The following is an 18,395-nucleotide window of genomic DNA, read 5'->3' on the forward strand; positions in this document are numbered from 1 at the left end:
TTTTTTGTATTAAGGATTGAAGGCACTCACCTGGTGTTAACAATCTTGTCACTTTGAGAGTGTGTAACTTCTTTGAAGCAGTTAATAGTCAATTTCCGAAGGTGTTTAGCAAGGGAAGTGTGTGAACTAAGTGTCCTTTTAAAAGGCTGGAGCAATTATGGCGAATTCCCTCATCTCCCAATTCCCTGCCACCCCAGGAACTGCTGTCTTGCGGTCTCTTTGTGAGGAGCAACCAAAGGAGAAACAGTTTGGGTGATCTTATGTCCTTTCTTAGTCCAGACATGGTTGTTATTCAAGTCCGCAAACATCAGCTCCACATTTTTCATGGATCCATCTTCAGTCCATCATATTCCCCATAAGTCTATATACTAGTTTATTTCTTGGTTTGTTGTATTTCAGTTTTCCTCCCATTTTATATATCATTTGAAATTGGGGATTTTATATTTTTATATCATTTAAAATTGGGGATGAGGAAGAGGAAGGACTAGGGAAAAAATAGGAAGAATCTGGATTTTGCTTTTTCCTTGGCCTTATACCCCAGTAGCTATGATGTAAATAGTAATTTTGGGGGAGAAAAAATTCTATCTTAGAAATGTTTGGGGGTTCTTAAAAAATAAAATATACAGTATACTTACAAATCAAGTAATTCATACCTAAAGGGTTTTTTTCATGACAATGACTACTAAGTTCTCAGAAGCTGTTAGTTTTAGTGAACATATGACAGGGATAGGTAATGTTAAAACTTATTCTTACTATTCAGCTATTTGGGCTCTATAGCAGGTTTAGTTGTGCATTCCAGGAACTTGAATAATAATAAAAGAGGTCTTACATATTTTTAAAAATATAACCTCTTCCATGTATATGTTAACTTGTCATGTGTGACTGTGACAGGCCTCTTCATAAAGGGCATAATCTTGGATTTTTGGTAATTTATAATTATTCCTCTATAGAGCAGTAGATGAAGACATGAAATTATCTTTTGTGAGGCTAGTTGAGATCACTGAGGCATTTGCAACATTGTTTGCACAAAGGAATATTACAGTAGATAAACCTGCCAGCTTAGGGAGCTGAAGCATTTTTTAAAATCAAAATTGGTCAATATATTTATATAGATGACTCATTTATGCATATATGCTGTGTTTTTTCTCTAATTTGTTTTTGTTGTCCCTTTCTTCACTTTCTCTTCTGGGTTGGTGTCAAACTTTAAACATCACTAACCCATGTATTTTGATTTGTCATAACATGTGAAGTCAGCCAGTGAGATTTCCCTAGAAGCTGCAGTGTACTTCTCTTCTGGTTTCTCTTCATCCTTTGTGGTTGGTTCCTTCTAGTCCCTGTCTTCCCCCTTCCTTCTTTTTTCCTTTCTCCTATTTGAGTTGGAGTTGTTCTCCTACATGCATCTCCTTTTCCACCTTTTTGTTCCTTCAGGGAAAACAGTGTCACTTATAATAGAACTGCTGGGAGAATGGTGAAGATTTTTTTTCAGTGACATCAGTGATAAAAGCAGCCACATTTAAATTGTCAATTCAGGAAACAGTAGTAACCACAGGAATATCACCATTTATAGCAATAATATGCAAGAAAGATAGTAGCAACAGTAGTTACATTGAATGGAATAAATCAGTATGTATGTGTAGGGAGAGTGGTAGTGATATTTAGGGTTGATATTTTTTACTTGCCAAAATTGTGATCTGTGTAGTATCTGATTTAGAAATATTAAAATCTCAAGCAGGCTTGTTGCTTTTACCTTCTTACTGCTAGTTTTTAAAATTCAATTATGCAGTCAGTTTATTGTAACATTGGGAAGTATTATTTATTTGTGTAAGTATATATTATCCCTAAGTATATATTATCCTTCTAGTGTTTTAACTCTAGTCTTAGCAGCTTACAACAGTTCAAATACATTATTCCCACAATGAAACAAAAAATTAGTATACAGGTAGTCCTCACTTAACGATGGTAATTGGGAGTAGAATTTCCATTGCTAAGCAACAGGGTCACAAAGTGCAACATCACATGACTGCACCACTTAGCAAAGGAAATTCCAGCACTTCTGGTTGCCGTTGTTAAGCAAATCACTGAGGTCATGAAGCAAAGATATCACATGCTCATGACTTCCTGCCAGCTTCCCTGTTGACTTTACTTGTAGGAAGTTGACAAAGAAGGTCACAAATGGTGTACCACTTGTTCAGCACTGTTATACGTTTGAACAGTCGCCGAACGAGTTGTTAAGTGAGGACTACCTGTAAAGTAATTTGACTGATGACTTTGTATTGACATAACTTTATTTTTATTCTCTCTTACACTATGTACTTTTTTGTATATAAGTTTTAAATTGAAAGCCAGCTTGAATATTCATTTTGAACATATAAATCAGGTAAAGAAAAATAGTGTGTGTTACTGTGGATGGAAGATGTAAGGCTGATTGTTGGGTCCTTCTGTTTCTCATATTGCAATTTAATTTGTTTTTAATTTTAATTTGTTTAGAAGCTGAACTTAGATCAGGACTCTGGAACAGTTGTTAAATAGATATGGTATATTTCATACCACTTCCTAAATCATTGATTTCCTAGAACACTTCCTAGTAGGTAAAGTAGATAAGATTTGTCTTTCGTATCTTATGCGGATTTTGCACAAAGTTTGAAGGGAAAAAAGTACAGATTTTCCCACAGATTTGTAACTTTCTGCCACTTGATGCCCTTCATATGTTAGACTCAGCTCTCATCAGTCACAGTCAGCATCAGTCATCATGTATTAGGTTAGTAAAGTGTTGGAGTAACCGTGGTCTGACAATAAAGCTCACTAGATGATTTTAAGCCAGTCCTTCTCTTTTAGTCTCACATCAAGGATTGAAGAAAGTGGGTGGGAGGAATCACATATTTTTCCCTGAGCATCTAGGAGGAAAATCAAGGTATAGATATAGACTCTATTCTTAAGATGCACTTAATCACAAACTGGCCAGCCACATTTTTATTTTATCAAATAGCTGCTTAAAGTTTATCTGTTCATACTTCATATACTCTGTGTGTGTGAGTGTGTGTGTGTACACGTATGTTTCATATGATGAATATATCTGCTTAGAGTATGATGGGTATGAAAGGAAAGAATGTTAATCTATATCAGAGTAAAGCTTCCAAATGTTATTATCCGATGGTAATTTTAATATGACAGAAGGAATGGAGTTAAAGACATTACTGGAACATAATAATTTAAACTATTATTAATTTTAATGAATTATAAATGAGAAAAAATAATTTTAGTTTTTGTTCTGACCCCACCCACTACTTTTGGAATGTGTCCTCTGATGTGCCATTTGAAAGCCAAATAAAGCGCTTCGCCCAGAAAAAGTTAGACATCCTTGATTTGTGTATATTCCTTGAAGTGTGAATTTTTGTGAATGAAAAAAATTTTATACCCATTTTTAGTTTGCTGTAAAATTTGCAGAGTCCTTATATGACAGTATTTCATCAATTTTACATTTCACAAAAAACTGCCTAAAATGGAGTAATACTCTAATCCTGATCTCTTAATATATTACTTTTTCCCATTCACTGCTTCTCCATTCAGCAAATGGAGTCTGCAAATATTTTTAGTTTTCTGGCATTTATCTGGACATGGTGCCCATGCTCCATCACCCATTTCACAGAATGCAAATCTACACTTGAGATTCAAACTTGTTGAATGACTCCAATTTAAAAAAAAAAAAAGCATTTTCCACTGCTGGACATTGTGGAAGGCTTCCTTTGAAATTAAAATTAGATAATTTTCTTCATTTTTAATTTGCAGGTGGTTCAGTGTTGGAAATGCAATTATATTATTAAATTATCCATTTAGGTAGGACAAGGTAGGACAATAAGTTTATGTAGCTCAAAGTAATGTGGCAGAGTCAGTGCTATAATGTTTAGTTTAACTTAAATCAAGACTTGGAGAAAGTACCTTTTTCTTGGAAGGACTGATCTAATAACTGTGAACATGGCTGAATGTATATCTGTACCACGGAATAAATAAATTTTGAGAGTAACATTCCCATTTTTACATAAAGAGTCAAATTCCATTTTTTGTCTGTAGTTGCTAAGGTGTAAAAGTCCATTTTTCCCACATTGCAACTAAAAATAAATTCCAGGATCTTTAAATTTTTACTTTCTGATAGGATTTCCCCTACATTAAGTTTGAAGCATCAATTCCTTAAAGCCCTCTGCCACTGAATAAGATTTTTGTATCTTGTGTGATTTCTACCAGTGCAAATAGTTGTACTTACTTGATCCTAGAGACATGGCCTTTTCCAAGTGCTGTATATCTTAGCTTGCTATGGGAATTCATTTTTTCTCTGTTATCTCAGAGCAGAGTTGTAACATTTTGGAAGGCCTGCAGCCAGAACTCAATAGAAGTTCTCTTCTGTTGGAGTGTGCGGCTTCTATGGGAAATACTCCTATAATCAACCATGTTCATGTGGTTGTAGATCATAACATTACAACTTTTTTACAGAAAATCTTGCAGAAAAGTGGTTTCCATAATAAGAGAAGACATAGCTTTTTTTATTTTAAAACAGAATCAAAGTTCATTCAAATAAATTATTTCACAAATTTTACAACAAACTAAAAATGGGCATAACATTTATTTTGCTCACAAAAATTGACTGAATCTACATATTTTTGCTGTATAGTATAATTGATAGATGGGCAACATTGCCTAATGCTACTCCCCACCTAACATTGCAGTTTCATAAGGTATTTGCCTCTTCAGATGTGTTAGTCTATCCATTTTCTAGTCTATCAATATTTTTTCATATATATTTGCTATCATATCATTCTTGTGTAGTAAAGGTAGGGGCACCCTAAAGTTGAGCTTAACTCCTGGTGACTATATCCATGCAATACTATTGGCAAAATTACTTAAGAGGTTTGCTACTGCCTTCTTCTAGGATTTTTTTTCACCATTCTGCTCTAGCCTGATTGATTGATTATGTGCCATCAAATCATTGTCAACTCTTAGCAACGACATAGATTTTCACCATTATGATCTGTCCCCATCCTGGTTTTTCCACTCTTTCAGTGGAACACCCATCACCACTGTAACTGAATCTGTTCACCTTGCTGCTGGATGTCCTCTTCTTCTCTTTCCATCTACCTTTCCCCCCCTCAATTGGAACTTTCTCAAGAGAGCTAGATCTTTGCATAACGTGTCCAAAGTAGGATAATTTGAGCTTGGTCATTTGTGCTTCAAGTGAGAACTCTGGGTTGATTTGATTGATGATCCATTTGTTTGTTTTCTTGACTGTCCATGGTATTCTCAGGAGTCTTCTCCAGCACCAACATTCAAAACAGTATATTCTATTTTACTCTAGCCTACAGCTCTGGAATTCTTGAGCAATCTCCCATCCAAGTGTTAACCTACTTAGCTTCTGGAATCAGCCAAGTTTGGTTATGTTCTGGTGCCTAAAGATTGTTGAGGAGGTAAATTAATTGGTTTGATTCAATTATATATCCTGACTACTAATGGATTTATTTGGTTTCACTAGCAGGCCTTAGAATAATTTTAATTGTTTAGTACTTGCCTCAACTTTTAGTGATTTGAAATAAATACTTAGCTTTTGATGAACAAATACTTAAATCAGACTGTATTTATATATCTGAAGATAGACATAATCTGAATTAAATATATACAGAGTCACAGGGAAGCATTTTGGGAGTATCCAGAAGCTAACTATTTCACATTAATGCTTAAATTGGAAATTTGGTTTAAGTGCTGAACCTCTTCGTATTCAGATTTTTAGCTTTGCTGGGTGCATGACTGTGTACAAATATTAATATTGCTGTTTATGTAATATTATTTGAATTTTGGGACAGTGGGAAAATGGGAATGTAGGAACATCTTTCATAAAATCCAAAAGCATCATGGGTGACTGCACACTTGCAATTTTAAATTATGCCCAACCTAGTGATTATTTTTCCAGAGCTGGAATTCACTTCATAGATCATGGTATTTTCTCCTTGATTAATATGATGTATATTCTGTATTTTTCACACAATAGATACTTGTGTTTTCACACCAAATAGATATTTTAAAACTATTCCAAAGTTTATCCAGTTCAAATATCCTCTGCTGTGTCATATTATTGTAAACAACTGCTATTTTGGGGCTGGGGTTGTCCTGATACCTGTCACAGCAGTCTAGCATAGAATATGTGGAAAATAGCTAATAAAAACAATCTTCTAAAGTGTTCTTATAAAATATAATCATTGGTATCCTATTCTATTTCTAGATCAGAAATCCATGCCCTTCGTTTCCTAAAGTGGAAACAATAGTAGGTCAGTTAGTTGATAATATGTATATTTCTGTGAGTTGAGGAGTGTGAACTGTTATGCTCATTTATTTATCTCTTTTTTTCTCTTTCAGGCAGGCTGTTAAGCTGTCAGTACACAGCTGAACAGCATGCAGTCCTTTAGGGAGCAGAGCAGTTACCACGGAAACCAACAGAACTACCCACAGGAAATACATGGTGCATCCCGACTAGAGGAATTTAGCACTCGCCAGCAAGCTCAGATGTTTCAGAGCTTTGGAGGAGGTGGCAGCACTAGTGGGCGCCGTGAAGCAACAGGAAACTCTGCATCAATGGGTAGTGAGAGCTCTGGACATCAGAGCTATCAAGGTTTCAGAAAAGAAGCAGGAGAATTCTACTATATGGTTTCCAGTAAGGATCCTGTATCAGGAGGAGGACAACAGCTTCCTCAGCGTAGGCCTTCTGGACCAGTACAGAGCTATGGACCACCCCAAGGGAGTAGCTTTGGGAGTCAGTATGGAAGTGAAAGTCATGTGAGCCAGTTTCAAACACAACACTCATCACTTAGCGGAGTAACACATTATCAGCAGGACTATACTGGTCCTTTCTCCCCTGGCACTGCTCAGTATCAGCAGCAGACTTCTAGCCAACAACAGCAACAAGTGCAGCAAATGAGGCAGCAGCTCTATCAGTCTCATCAGCCTTTACCACAGGCCTCTAACCAATCTGCCTCTAGCACGTCTCATTTGCAGTCAATTCAGCGCCCTTCAACTCTGCCTTCATCTACTTCTAGCTATCAGTTAAGAGTAGGTCAGTATAGTCAGCACTATCAGCCTCCTGTTTCTTCCTCTTCTTCATTTCCTTCTCCTCAACGGTTTGGTCAGTCTGGACAGAACTATGATGGTAATTATACTGTGAACGCTCCTTCACAGTATGAAGGACATGCTGTTGGTTCAAGTGCACAAGCTTATGGGACTCAATCAAATTACAGCTTTCAGACACAGCCAATGAAAAACTTTGAGCAGTCAAAATTGACCCAAGGGAGTCAACAGGCACAAGGACAGGGACAACAATCACAACAGCAGCAGGCTCCTTCACAACATGCAATGCAGTATTCAAATACTGCTTCCAAGCTGTCTCTTCAAAGTCAAGTGGGGCAGTACAATCAAACTGAGGTCCCTGTAAGATCACCCATGCAGTTCCACCAGAATTTTAGTCCTATATCTAACCCTTCACCAGCTGCCTCTGTGGTTCAGTCTCCAAGCTGCAGTTCCACGCCATCTCCTCTCATGCCAAGTGGTGAGAATCTTCAATGTGGACAAAGCAACATTCCAGTCGCTTCTAGAAATCGCATTTTACAAATGATGCCTCAGCTTAGTCCAACGGCATCCATGATGCCAAGCCCCAGTGCTCAGGGTGGAGGATTCAAAGGATTTGGGCTTGAAAGCTTGCAGGAAAAAAGACTTACAGATCCAGGACTAAGCAGTCTAAGTGCCCTAAGTAGTCAAGTAGCTAATCTTCCTAATACAGTTCAGCACATGTTACTCTCAGATGCTTTGGCACCTCAGAAGAAAAGCTCAAAAAAATCATCAAAAAAGACAGAGAGCTGCACAAACTCAGAAGGCTCCTCCCAGGCAGAAGAACAGCTTAAGTCTCCACTAGCAGAGTCCATTGATGGTGGCTGTTCCAGTAGTTCAGAGGATCAAGGAGAAAGAGTGAGACAATTGAGTGGTCAGAGCACCAGTTCTGACACCACTTACAAGGGAGGTAATTTAGAGAAATCCCAGTCATCCCCAGCACCGCCATCTCAGAATGAACCTCCAAAGGTCACCAACAGCTCTGCAGTTGAGGAAGAAGTGGCCTCCCCTCCTGATGGAAAAGAAGCCTTGATTTCTGTGGAGACCCCCCCAAAGATCAATGAAAAGGCAGTTGGTGTGATAGTCTCCAGAGAAGCTATGTCAGGAAGAGTAGAAAAGTCAAGTGGACAGGATAAATCCCAACAAGACGATGCTTCTACAGGTGCTCAAGCACCATCTTCTGCCACTGCAATGAAAGAGACTGGTCTTATAGGAGCACAGCAAGAGCCACAAGGAGGAAATAAAGGAAGCAGAACTGGGGACAGCAGTACTAATCACAATGGAGATGGAAACAATCCACTTGGTCATGCTGCTATTGGCTCTAGTTTTTCAAGCAGAACAGAGCCTTCTAAATCCCCTGGTAGTTTGAGATACAGCTTCAAAGACAGTATTGGGGTTAGTATGCAAAGAAATGCCAGTACCTTTTCACAGTATCCTTCAGGTCAGGATAAAGGGGAGTTTTCAGTGCATAGTGAGCGAAAGGGCAGGAATGAGAAATTTCCCAGTCTATTGCAGGAAGTCCTGCAAGGCTATCACCATCATCCTGACAGGAGATATTCTAGAAATGCCCAAGATCAGCATGGAATGAGTGGAAGTTTAGAAAGTAGCATGAGACCCAATGTTTTGGTTAATCAAACAAATGAACTAAGTAATAGAGGCCTTTTAAATAAAAGTATTGGATCTCTCATGGAAGGTTCACACTGGGGACATTGGGATAGAAAATTAAGTGGCACTGCAGCTGAGATGAAACAGATAAATTTGGCAGACTACCCTATGCCTAGAAAGTTTGAGTTAGATTCTACAGCTCATGAAGGTGGGGGAGTCTCTGAGAGAAGATCAGTTATTTGTGATATATCACCTTTGAGGCAGATTGCTAGAGATCCTGGGCCACATTCTGGAGGGCATATGAGTACTGATGGCAGGAGTGCAAGAAGTGACCGTCTGACGTCTGGTTTAAATCAGTCGGTTATCCTCCCTGGTGGCCTGGTAACCATAGAAGCTAAGCTAAAGTCTCACAGTGCGCAGATTAAGGAGGAGGATTTTGAACAATCTAAGACCTCTGTCAACATCAGCAACAAAAAATCAGGAGATCATTGTCACCATGCCAGTTTTAAACATGAATCTTACCGAGGGAATGTTAGCCCTGGAGCTGCAACACTTGATTCCGCATCAGACTACCTGTTACAGCAGGATAGTCGAACAGCACAGTTGAGGCGAGGACCTAGCAGAATAGGAAGCCGGGAGGGAATGAGAGGTAAATCTCCTTCTCAATTTCATGATCTGGCAGATAAGTTAAAAATGTCACCTGGTAGAAACAGAGGTCCAGGGACAGATCTTCACCAGATGAACCCACATATGGTGCTTTCTGACAGGGTCAACCGGAGTTCCTTACATACTTTCCCTTCAAATTCTGAAAGTTCATCTTTGGCTTCAGCATATCACAGTAACTCCCGATCCCATGTTTATGGTGACCCTAATCAAGGATTGAATTCTCAGTACCACTACAAAAGACAGCTGTACCATCAACAACAAGAAGATTATAAAGAGTGGAGTAGCAGCTCTGCTCAGGGTGTGATTGCAGCAGCTCAACATAGGCAGGAAACAGCTAGGAAGAGCCCAAGACAGCAACAATTCTTAGATAGGGTAAGGAGTCCTTTAAAAAATGACAAGGATGGAATGATGTATCTCCATTCTGGATCTTACCATGATGCCGGATGCCAAGAAACTAGCCGTTGTTTGTTGGGGGGTGAAAGCACTCTTCAGAATAAGTGTGTAGAAATAAAACACATGAATCAAAAGATTCAGCAACATGAATCAGGTTGGGATCTCTCCCGTCAGATAACTCCTGGGAAGAACAGTGGTTCTCTAGGGACAACAAGTCAGAAGAGATTTGTTTCACAAGATAGTGATGCACATAGGCGTGATGATGTTGGTGATGTACTTAAATCTGCTAATACTATGGTAAGAATTCCTGGCCAAGAAGATCAATCTCCTCAAAATCCTTTAATAATGAGAAGGCGGGTCCGCTCATTCATTTCTCCTATTCCTAGCAAGAGGCAGTTGCAGGAAATGAAGACTAGTGGTACTGATGACAAAGGACGCCTACTTCCATCATCAAAGGATGGAGTTGACAAAACCCTCAATTCTTATGCCCACTCCTCTCAAAACCAAGATGTTGGCAGGTCACTCTCAAAAGGAGAATCCTCTAGGCATCTTCCAAGTCCTGATAATAGAAACTGTTCTGTTGTTTCCATCACAAGCCCAGCTAAAACAAAAATTCTTCCTCCACGAAAGGGACGTGGATTAAAGTTGGAAGCTATTGTTCAGAAAATCACCTCTCCCAGTGTTAGGAAGAGTACATCTTCAAATTGTGCTGAGGCTGGTGCAGATGCAGTCACTCTTGATGACATTCTGTCTCTGAAGAGTGGCCGTCCAGACAGTGGGAACGTGGCCAATCATGAAATAGAAGCAGAAAATATAAAAGAAGAAGTTGTGTTAGATCGAGAAAGTCAAGAACTGACTAGTGAAATTTCTCGGACAATATCTTCTGAAGAATGGCATGATGATGGAGATGAGATAGTGAAAAAAGAGGTTTCTGAACATAGTACTGTTGGCAAGGATGGTTCAGTGCCTGTCCTGATTCCAGCATCTTCACAGAAATCTGTTGGTCTAGTAAGAACAGATGGATCTATAAATTTTTCTGAATCAAAATCAATTCCCCCATCCAATATTTTGTCTCCTGAAACAAATTCAAAGCCTGAAGAAAAAGATGGAGGTTCAATTATTATGACACCGAAGCCAGATCCCTTTCCTCCAAAGGGATATTTTCCTTCTGGTAAGAAGAAGGGAAGACCTATTGGTAGTGTAAACAAGCAAAAGAAGCAGCAACAATTGCCACTTCCATTAGTGCCAGAAGCAATGCAGTTATCAGAGGAGGCAGTAGGTGGTGAACCAAAGCCTAAGAGGCAGCGAAGGGAAAGGAGGAAAACTACAGCACAACCACGAAAGCGGAAACCAAGACGAGCTGCTCCCATTGTGGAGCCTCAAGAACCAGAAATCAAACTAAAATATGCTATTCAATCTCTTGATAAAAGTGATACTAGGAATAAATCTTTTTTCCCCTATATTCATGTGGTAAACAAGTGTGAGCTAGGTGCTGTGTGCACAATAATTAATGCAGAAGAAGAAGAGCAGAATAAACTGATGAGGGGTCGAAAAGGACAGAGGTCATCAACGCCACCTCCCAGCAATGCTGAGAGTAAAGTACTGCCTACTTCTTCTTTTATGCTACAAGGTCCTGTTGTAACAGAGTCATCTGTTATGGGCCATCTTGTCTGTTGCCTTTGTGGCAAATGGGCCAGCTATCGCAACATGGGTGATCTCTTTGGACCTTTCTATCCACAAGATTATGCAGCCACACTGCCTAAGAACCCCCCTCCTAAGAAGGCCACAGAAATGCAAAACAAGGTCAAAGTACGACATAAAAGTGTTTCTAATGGTTCCAAGACTGACACAGAGGAAGAAGAAGAGGAGCAACAGCAAAAAGAACAGAGAAGCCTGGCTGCCCACCCGCGTTTTAAAAGACGACATCGCTCTGAGGACTGTGCTGGGACTTCTCGGTCACTTTCAAGAGGCACTGCTTGTAAAAAAGCAACTGCTGAGAGTGGCAGTGTTGGTGAAAATACTCCTTCAGACTCTAAACCCCCCATATCTACTTCTGAAGGTGGTCCTGAGTTGGAGTTACAAATTCCTGAACTACCTCTTGACAGCAATGAATTTTGGGTCCATGAGGGCTGTATTCTCTGGGCCAATGGGATTTACCTAGTCTGTGGCAGGCTCTATGGGCTGCAAGAAGCTGTGGAAATAGCTAAAGAGATGGTGAGTACTATACATTAATAATCAAATGTGTCTTTTACATCTGTTATGTTCATTCCAATCTGATTTTCTTCTTTTGCCTTTTTTTTTGTGCAAATGTAATTGTATGGATTGTGTATGTGAGCAAATCTCATTTTACATTACTCAGAATTATTTTGGATTGAAATTCACAGAATCATTTTATGCTGTGATTGTTGTATTTCTGTTGGACTATACATTTCTTTAAACAAATGGTATTGCTGGATTTAATGCTTGTAAAATGCTTATACTTCCTTTGAGTCAAGTTGAACTTTTGTCTTCAAGGATATGTCCATGTAGTACTGAACTCCCCAAAACAGTATAGATATGATTGCCATTGCCTTCTTCCAAGAGGTTTTTTCACTTCTTAGTCTATCCTGAAGCCCTGTAATTTCTTGATGGTCTCCCATTTAAATATTAACCGGGGCTGGTCCTGCTTAGTTTAGATCAGCCAAGTTCAGCTAAGGGCAGCCACTCAGCTGGTCTTAATAGTCCATACTATGAAGTATTTGTTGTTGGCATGTTAAATGCATTTTCATTACTTTTCACTCATTAATTGTTTTCTTCTTTCAAGTGGTAAAACTGAAAGAATTGCATTTTATAAAATAAAGTTTATATCTGATAACAAGGATTGAAAGGAAAGTTATATTATTTGCCAGAAGATACCTTTGCATTGTGAAAGAAATTAGTTCAGCTAGTTTCTATGTATTGTTGAAAGCTTTCACGGCCGGAATACGATGGCTGGTGTGGGTCTTCCGGGCTGTGTGGCCGTGTATATGTATGTATCTTCCTGGGGAAGGGTGTGTGTGTGGTGGGGCGGTGGGGGGGTGAGGTTTGGGTTAACGAGTGGCTGCTTGTTTTGGTGTCAGAATATGTATGTATCTTCCCCAGGAACGCCACTCATTAACCCAAACCTCACCCCAAAAACCTCACCCCCCCAACCGCCCCACCACACACACACCCTTCCCCAGGAAGATACATACATATTCTGACACCAAAACAAGCAGCCACTCGTTAACCCAAACCTCACCCCCCTAACCCCCCACCACACACACCCCCAATCCCCCCCCTTCAGAATACCCACAAAAGGGTACTTTATAAATACCCACAAAAGGGTCACATCATCCTGGGCACAGAGAGAACTGCTCCTGTCTGTGCTCCTGCCCTCTGAAGATGCCGGTCACAGATGCTGGCGAAACGTTAGGAAACAAAACTTCCAGAACACGGCCACACAGCCCGGAAGACCCTCACCAGCCATCAGCTAGTTTCTATTTAATGCTGACATATGAGGGTAATTTTGAAATTTGAATTATTTAAAATTAAGCTTAGGTGACTTTGTATGTGTTTGTGTGTGTATGCTTTATCTTCTCTCTTCCAGAGGGTTGTGGGGTTTTTTATCTCCAAATGTTCATTGATCTACAAAACATATACTTTACTAGTTTTCTTCCTTGTACAAACACTTTTTTCAGATTCTAAGCCTATCCAGATATTAGCCAGGATGGAAGAGGGAAGGAAGAATATATTTAATAATCGGATAGTGCAAGTGGGTTCTGACATCATGAGATAATAGAGGCAAATTTACAAGGACTTCTGAACTGTCAAGTGCTGTCAAGATGTTGTTTGCCACAGAAGGTGAATGGGAGGTTATTGGGCCAATTGCTGTAGCTGTTTCTTAACTTGTCTAAACAGTTTATGGTTTAGAAGTGATTTTCATTGCACATCTTAAGAGATCTTAAGACATTTTAATAGATTGCTATTCTGGACAGTAAGTAATTTCCTTCATTCGTATTGAGAGACTTTTCTTTCTTTGGCAGAGAAGGTTAGATATATTGTATGCTTGCTGGTTTGCTTTCGAGTGCGTCATCTCTTGCTTAATTAGAAAATTGTTGTCATTTTAAATAATTAAATATGAAGTCTAGCAATGTTTGCTCTTTTCCTTTCCCCTCACGTATGTATGCAAATCAATACTGAAAGTGTAATATTAATAATTATGGAAGTTGTGTTCATAATGACAGTATAGCAAAAGGACTATTGCTTGATATCCTCTAATTGTAGTAGGGTTCATGCTTACCAGTAGAAATTCAGTGTTAAATTCATATTGGAAAATCAAATTGTAGTTGCTGTTTTTCCTAGAACAATACAAAGGTTGAGAAACTAATATAACTACTACTGTCTATCTGAACATCAATAGTTCTAACCTTTCCAAAATGGTTTAGTGCAGTGGAATTTAGGTTATCGCTATATTCAGTATTTTCACTGTTCTCAGGGGGCCAGACAAAGTTGTGGAGAAAAGCAGAACGCCATGAGAAATTATGTAAGTAGTATAAAGGTAGAAGTTACTGCTGAAGACAAATAATTAAATTTAAAAAGTAGGTGTGACTACAGTTGTATCTGCATCATGAGGGACTTTGAATTTCCACACATTAGTAGATTTATAAAAGTTGTTGAAGAATGCTGCAGAATAGGCTACAAGGAAGCCAGCTCAGTAATAAGGCCTTATGTAACTAAAAAGCATTGCTGGACTCATGGAAAATCTTGTTACTTGTGTATTTGTAGCATTATTCATGTAAATAAATTTCTGAAATTGCTGAGATTTAATCTCTTACATACTTACTTTACATGAGAAAACTTAATAAAGCCAGGTAAATTTTGTCTTTCTAAAACTAATGTTTCTCTACTTTTGAGACCATTGTATGCTGATAGTCAAATGAAAGTTATTGTCACCTTTTCTCATATATTATTGAAGGTGTTTTTTAAATCCATGGGAATTATTTGATTTTTAAGCATTCACTTAGGCATTCATGCAAGCATGTAAAAGGAAGAAGGCCAGTTTAAAGCACTTTTTAACATTTTTGCACTATTTTTAAATAATGCACATATACAATTAAAACACTTTGGATACTTTTTTTTTTTTTTTACATACCCCTTGTATACTTAACTCTTTAGAAGGGCTAATTTACAAAAATAATACACAGGCGAGATGCTTTAAACATACAGTATTTAAAGCTAAAGAAAAAATCCAATGTTTTACAAGGCTTAATGACGCTGAAAGTTGCCGGCCAGAAATGGTCGATACTTCAGCAGTTTGAGCCCAGCTCCTCGCAGCAGAGTGAGCTCCTGCTTCCTTCCCAGCTCCTGCCAACCCAGCAGCTTGTAAACTTACGTAAGTAGATAAATGGGTACTCTCACCCCGGTGGGAAGAAAAATTATGGCGGTGCTTGCATGGGAGACGGGACCAAGTTGCCGGGAATGCGGAAGCCGTGCACGCCAGAAAAAGGCGCTAAGCAACAGAAACCCCGCCTCCTGCGCTTGCCAGCTGGGCTCTGCTCTAGGAAGGAGGCAATGGCAAACCACTTCTAAAACACCTTGCCTTGAAAACTGCAGGGACTCGTCCAGGCAGTTGCCATAGAATCGGTAATGATTGAGTGCGGATTAAAAAAAAAATTGGTAACAGAGAAAAATAATTATGTGAAGACATCCATTAATGACGTTCAGTTCTGGTACATGGTTTCTGCAAATTTCTGTATTTCTCTGTTGGTCTAGTTGCTGCTTCTCAACTTTTTTCAGTTTTTTTATTTATTACACTCCCAAAATAGGGAAAATAATAATCACAATATAATGAAACAAAAATGACAGGCATTCATTGAACATATATTTCAAGTATTCCCAAACCACTCTGTTTAAATTATTAGGGATAACAACTGGAACCACAATATATCATACATAAATTTAAAAAGGGGAAAAATAAAAGGGGGGTAGGGTGGAATTGCCTGAAAATGTATAATTGACCATTCTTGATAAGTCTGTTACTTATCACTAGTTCAAACATTGATAAAGAACCCTCATCAACAAGTCAACTTTCTATGTGTGTTTTATTAAATTGAGCTAAAATAATTTAGGGAGTTCCTTGCTTCTCTCATTGGTAATGGAAAATTGAGGAGACCTGACTTGCCCTTTCACCTGGCACTGGGATTAGTACAGTTGTGGAAAACAGATATTCCCACTTGTCTCTGTTTGTACCTGAAAATTTATCAATTGGATATCTGTCTACAATATTTCTAATTTTGGGAAAAATTAAGAGGGGAATTGTGATTCCGAAGAAAGGAAACAAGTTGCAGTTGAGAGAAATACTTTTTGAAGGAAGATGAAACTTGGCCCCAGTTCAACAGACTGGTAACCCAGATGTCTAAAGTTGAAGTCACTGGCTTTGGCTTCTTCTGAGCCATGCTGCTAATTGAAAACTCTTTACTTTTTCTTCTAAAAAGATAATAGAAGTCTTTCATTTTAATGAGGAAAACAAACAAATTTGTACTAACAGGAATTGTGTTAAATAAATTAAAGTACTTCTAACCATTAAAAATAGTGTAATTGTTGTTCTGACCCATGGTTTCCTGGTTAGTATAGGGTGATGGAAATCACTTGTGCTAGGACTGTCTTCACTTTGCTGCTTTGGATAATGTTGATGTTAGTGAGAAAGCATAGAGCTTTCCATCCACTGTGCCCCTGAGGCATCTATACTCTCTGCTCTGTTGACTTGAAATTGGAAGAAAAAAGCCTTTATTGTCTGCTGTCATGAACAAGTTACTTAGAGGATTCCTGTCTTGCTCTGGAAAATCTCCAGATATGGGATTCATTCTTCAGATATGCTCTGATGACTCAAGTCAGTCAGTTGTGATGTTCAGCGATCCTTTTATGTGCTGTACTGATACAGAAGCTAGATGTTTCTCCACATGTTAATAGTCATGTGTTTTCTTTCTGAAGGCCTGTGTATTTATTTATACAATTTATCTCCCACCTCAATCCTCATGCACTGTAAGCGGTCTGATCTGGTTCTGCCCTGATTGTTCACATAGACTTTGGCCATAATATTGTTTGTTTCTCCCCAATATTTGCTGCCCACTCACCAGGTCTGAAAGTATTTTGGGGGCTAGCTGTGCTGCTGTCAAGTTGTGGGGCAGACTTTACTCATCATGGGACTACATTCCCTGTCTTAAACTGGTTTTCAAAGTCAGTTTCTCAATCTATTAGGCTGGTGTCAGTAGTTACCTGATCCCTGTAATGGGTGCTCTGAGTCTCATGATCTGTACCAGATTATCTGGGAAGTCATCTGATATGATGGCTTTGATTGTTGACTTTAATGTATTCGCTCTTGACAGTCTTTTATTTTTCTTGTGAATTCCAGAGCATACTGTATCCCCCCTGGACTACTTCAAACACCCATCTATCTTTGCACATGTGTTCTCAGATATGCCAAAATTTTGCAGTCATCCACCCACCTGGGAGGTGACGGTATCAATTTGAGTAATGTTTTCCTTGATTCTTGCCTTCTCTGCCATTTCTGTTGATGGTGTATCTGTGTTAGCAAGCCTGGGAGCTCCAGTGGTTGCTTCTCTGCTTGCTGCCTGAAAAAAAGGTTGGAGGTCTCTAGGCTGAAAGGATGAAGCTGATATCCTTTTGTACCTGCTGTCCTACTTCTTCAGAGGTGAGGCCAGGATTTCTTTTTGTCCTTGTATTCCTCTAGGATTCTGTCAATAGACTTCCCAAATACTGTTTCTCTCTCCAAAAAAGGATCTAGCTGTGAGTAGGTTCACAATTGGTGTTCCACCTCCCAGTGCTTGAGTCACAGGCCCTACTGAGCTAGCATTCTACATGCCATGAATCTGACTGGAAATTATAAGCAATCTATAGAGATGTGTGCCATGAGCTCTACCAGTGCCTTTTCTTAGACATTTGGCTTCTGTTTGAACTTCTGAAAGGTTATGTGTCCAAACCATTGTAGCTCAGGCAATGATGTATGAGATACCTGCAATTCTAATTCCAACTCCCAGGGCTGCTTCTTTGTGGTCTTGTTTTAGTGCTCCGTCTGTTCTAAGTTGCATTGGATTTGCAAGTACCTCACCTCCGTCTTTTGGGGCAACCAATTTGGAAACCAGTACTGCTACTGGTTCAACAGTGCTAGTTACTGGTAGCATTTATTTCTTTGGAAAGGAAATAGATTTTTTTTCCTGGAGGTTGCAGTGACTTTGGCTAGTTCAGCCCACTCCTTGATTATCTCTGAAAATTTGGAAACAGCATTCTAAAATCCATATTACTGGGAACACTTCAGTGTCTTATGATCCTTTGGAGCCATTAATTATAAAATTGCTGGGGTCTTAACTCTGGTATGAGCATCTTAGTTGACTTATTCAAGTATCTTGAAATGCTGCAGTTGGTAAGTATTACTAGAAATAAGTCAGCATTGAACATTCTCTGATGTGAATATGCAGCTTGTGTGAAGTCATCCTCTGAAGCTGAGTTTCATTTTGTTCAAAACTCCACAAAGTATGAGCCTTGGATGCCTTACAAAACCCTCTCCTTCACTTGCT

At 39.0% G+C, this 18,395-nt stretch overlaps 1 protein-coding gene across 11 annotated transcripts in view; it reads left to right on the forward strand.

Annotated features, from left to right (window-relative positions):
• The window catches only part of TCF20 (transcription factor 20), a 236,759-nt gene that overhangs the window by 164,802 nt on the left and 53,562 nt on the right, over positions 1-18,395 (forward strand). For all 11 annotated transcript variants that reach the window (XR_015796164.1, XR_015796165.1, XR_015796166.1 and 8 more), the window contains one exon: positions 6,397-12,015. Coding sequence is in view for 8 of the 11 variants with exons in the window: in XM_088140976.1 (XP_087997102.1) it covers positions 6,433-12,015 (5,583 nt within the window). In the remaining 3 variants the exon portion in view is untranslated. The remainder of the gene's footprint in view (positions 1-6,396; positions 12,016-18,395) is intronic.

This window comes from Python bivittatus, unplaced genomic scaffold, assembly GCF_059951505.1.
Source record: "Python bivittatus isolate LINGU-HERP-01145 unplaced genomic scaffold, Pbiv_v1 ctg000330_np1212, whole genome shotgun sequence".
NCBI classification, from domain to species: domain Eukaryota; kingdom Metazoa; phylum Chordata; class Lepidosauria; order Squamata; family Pythonidae; genus Python; species Python bivittatus.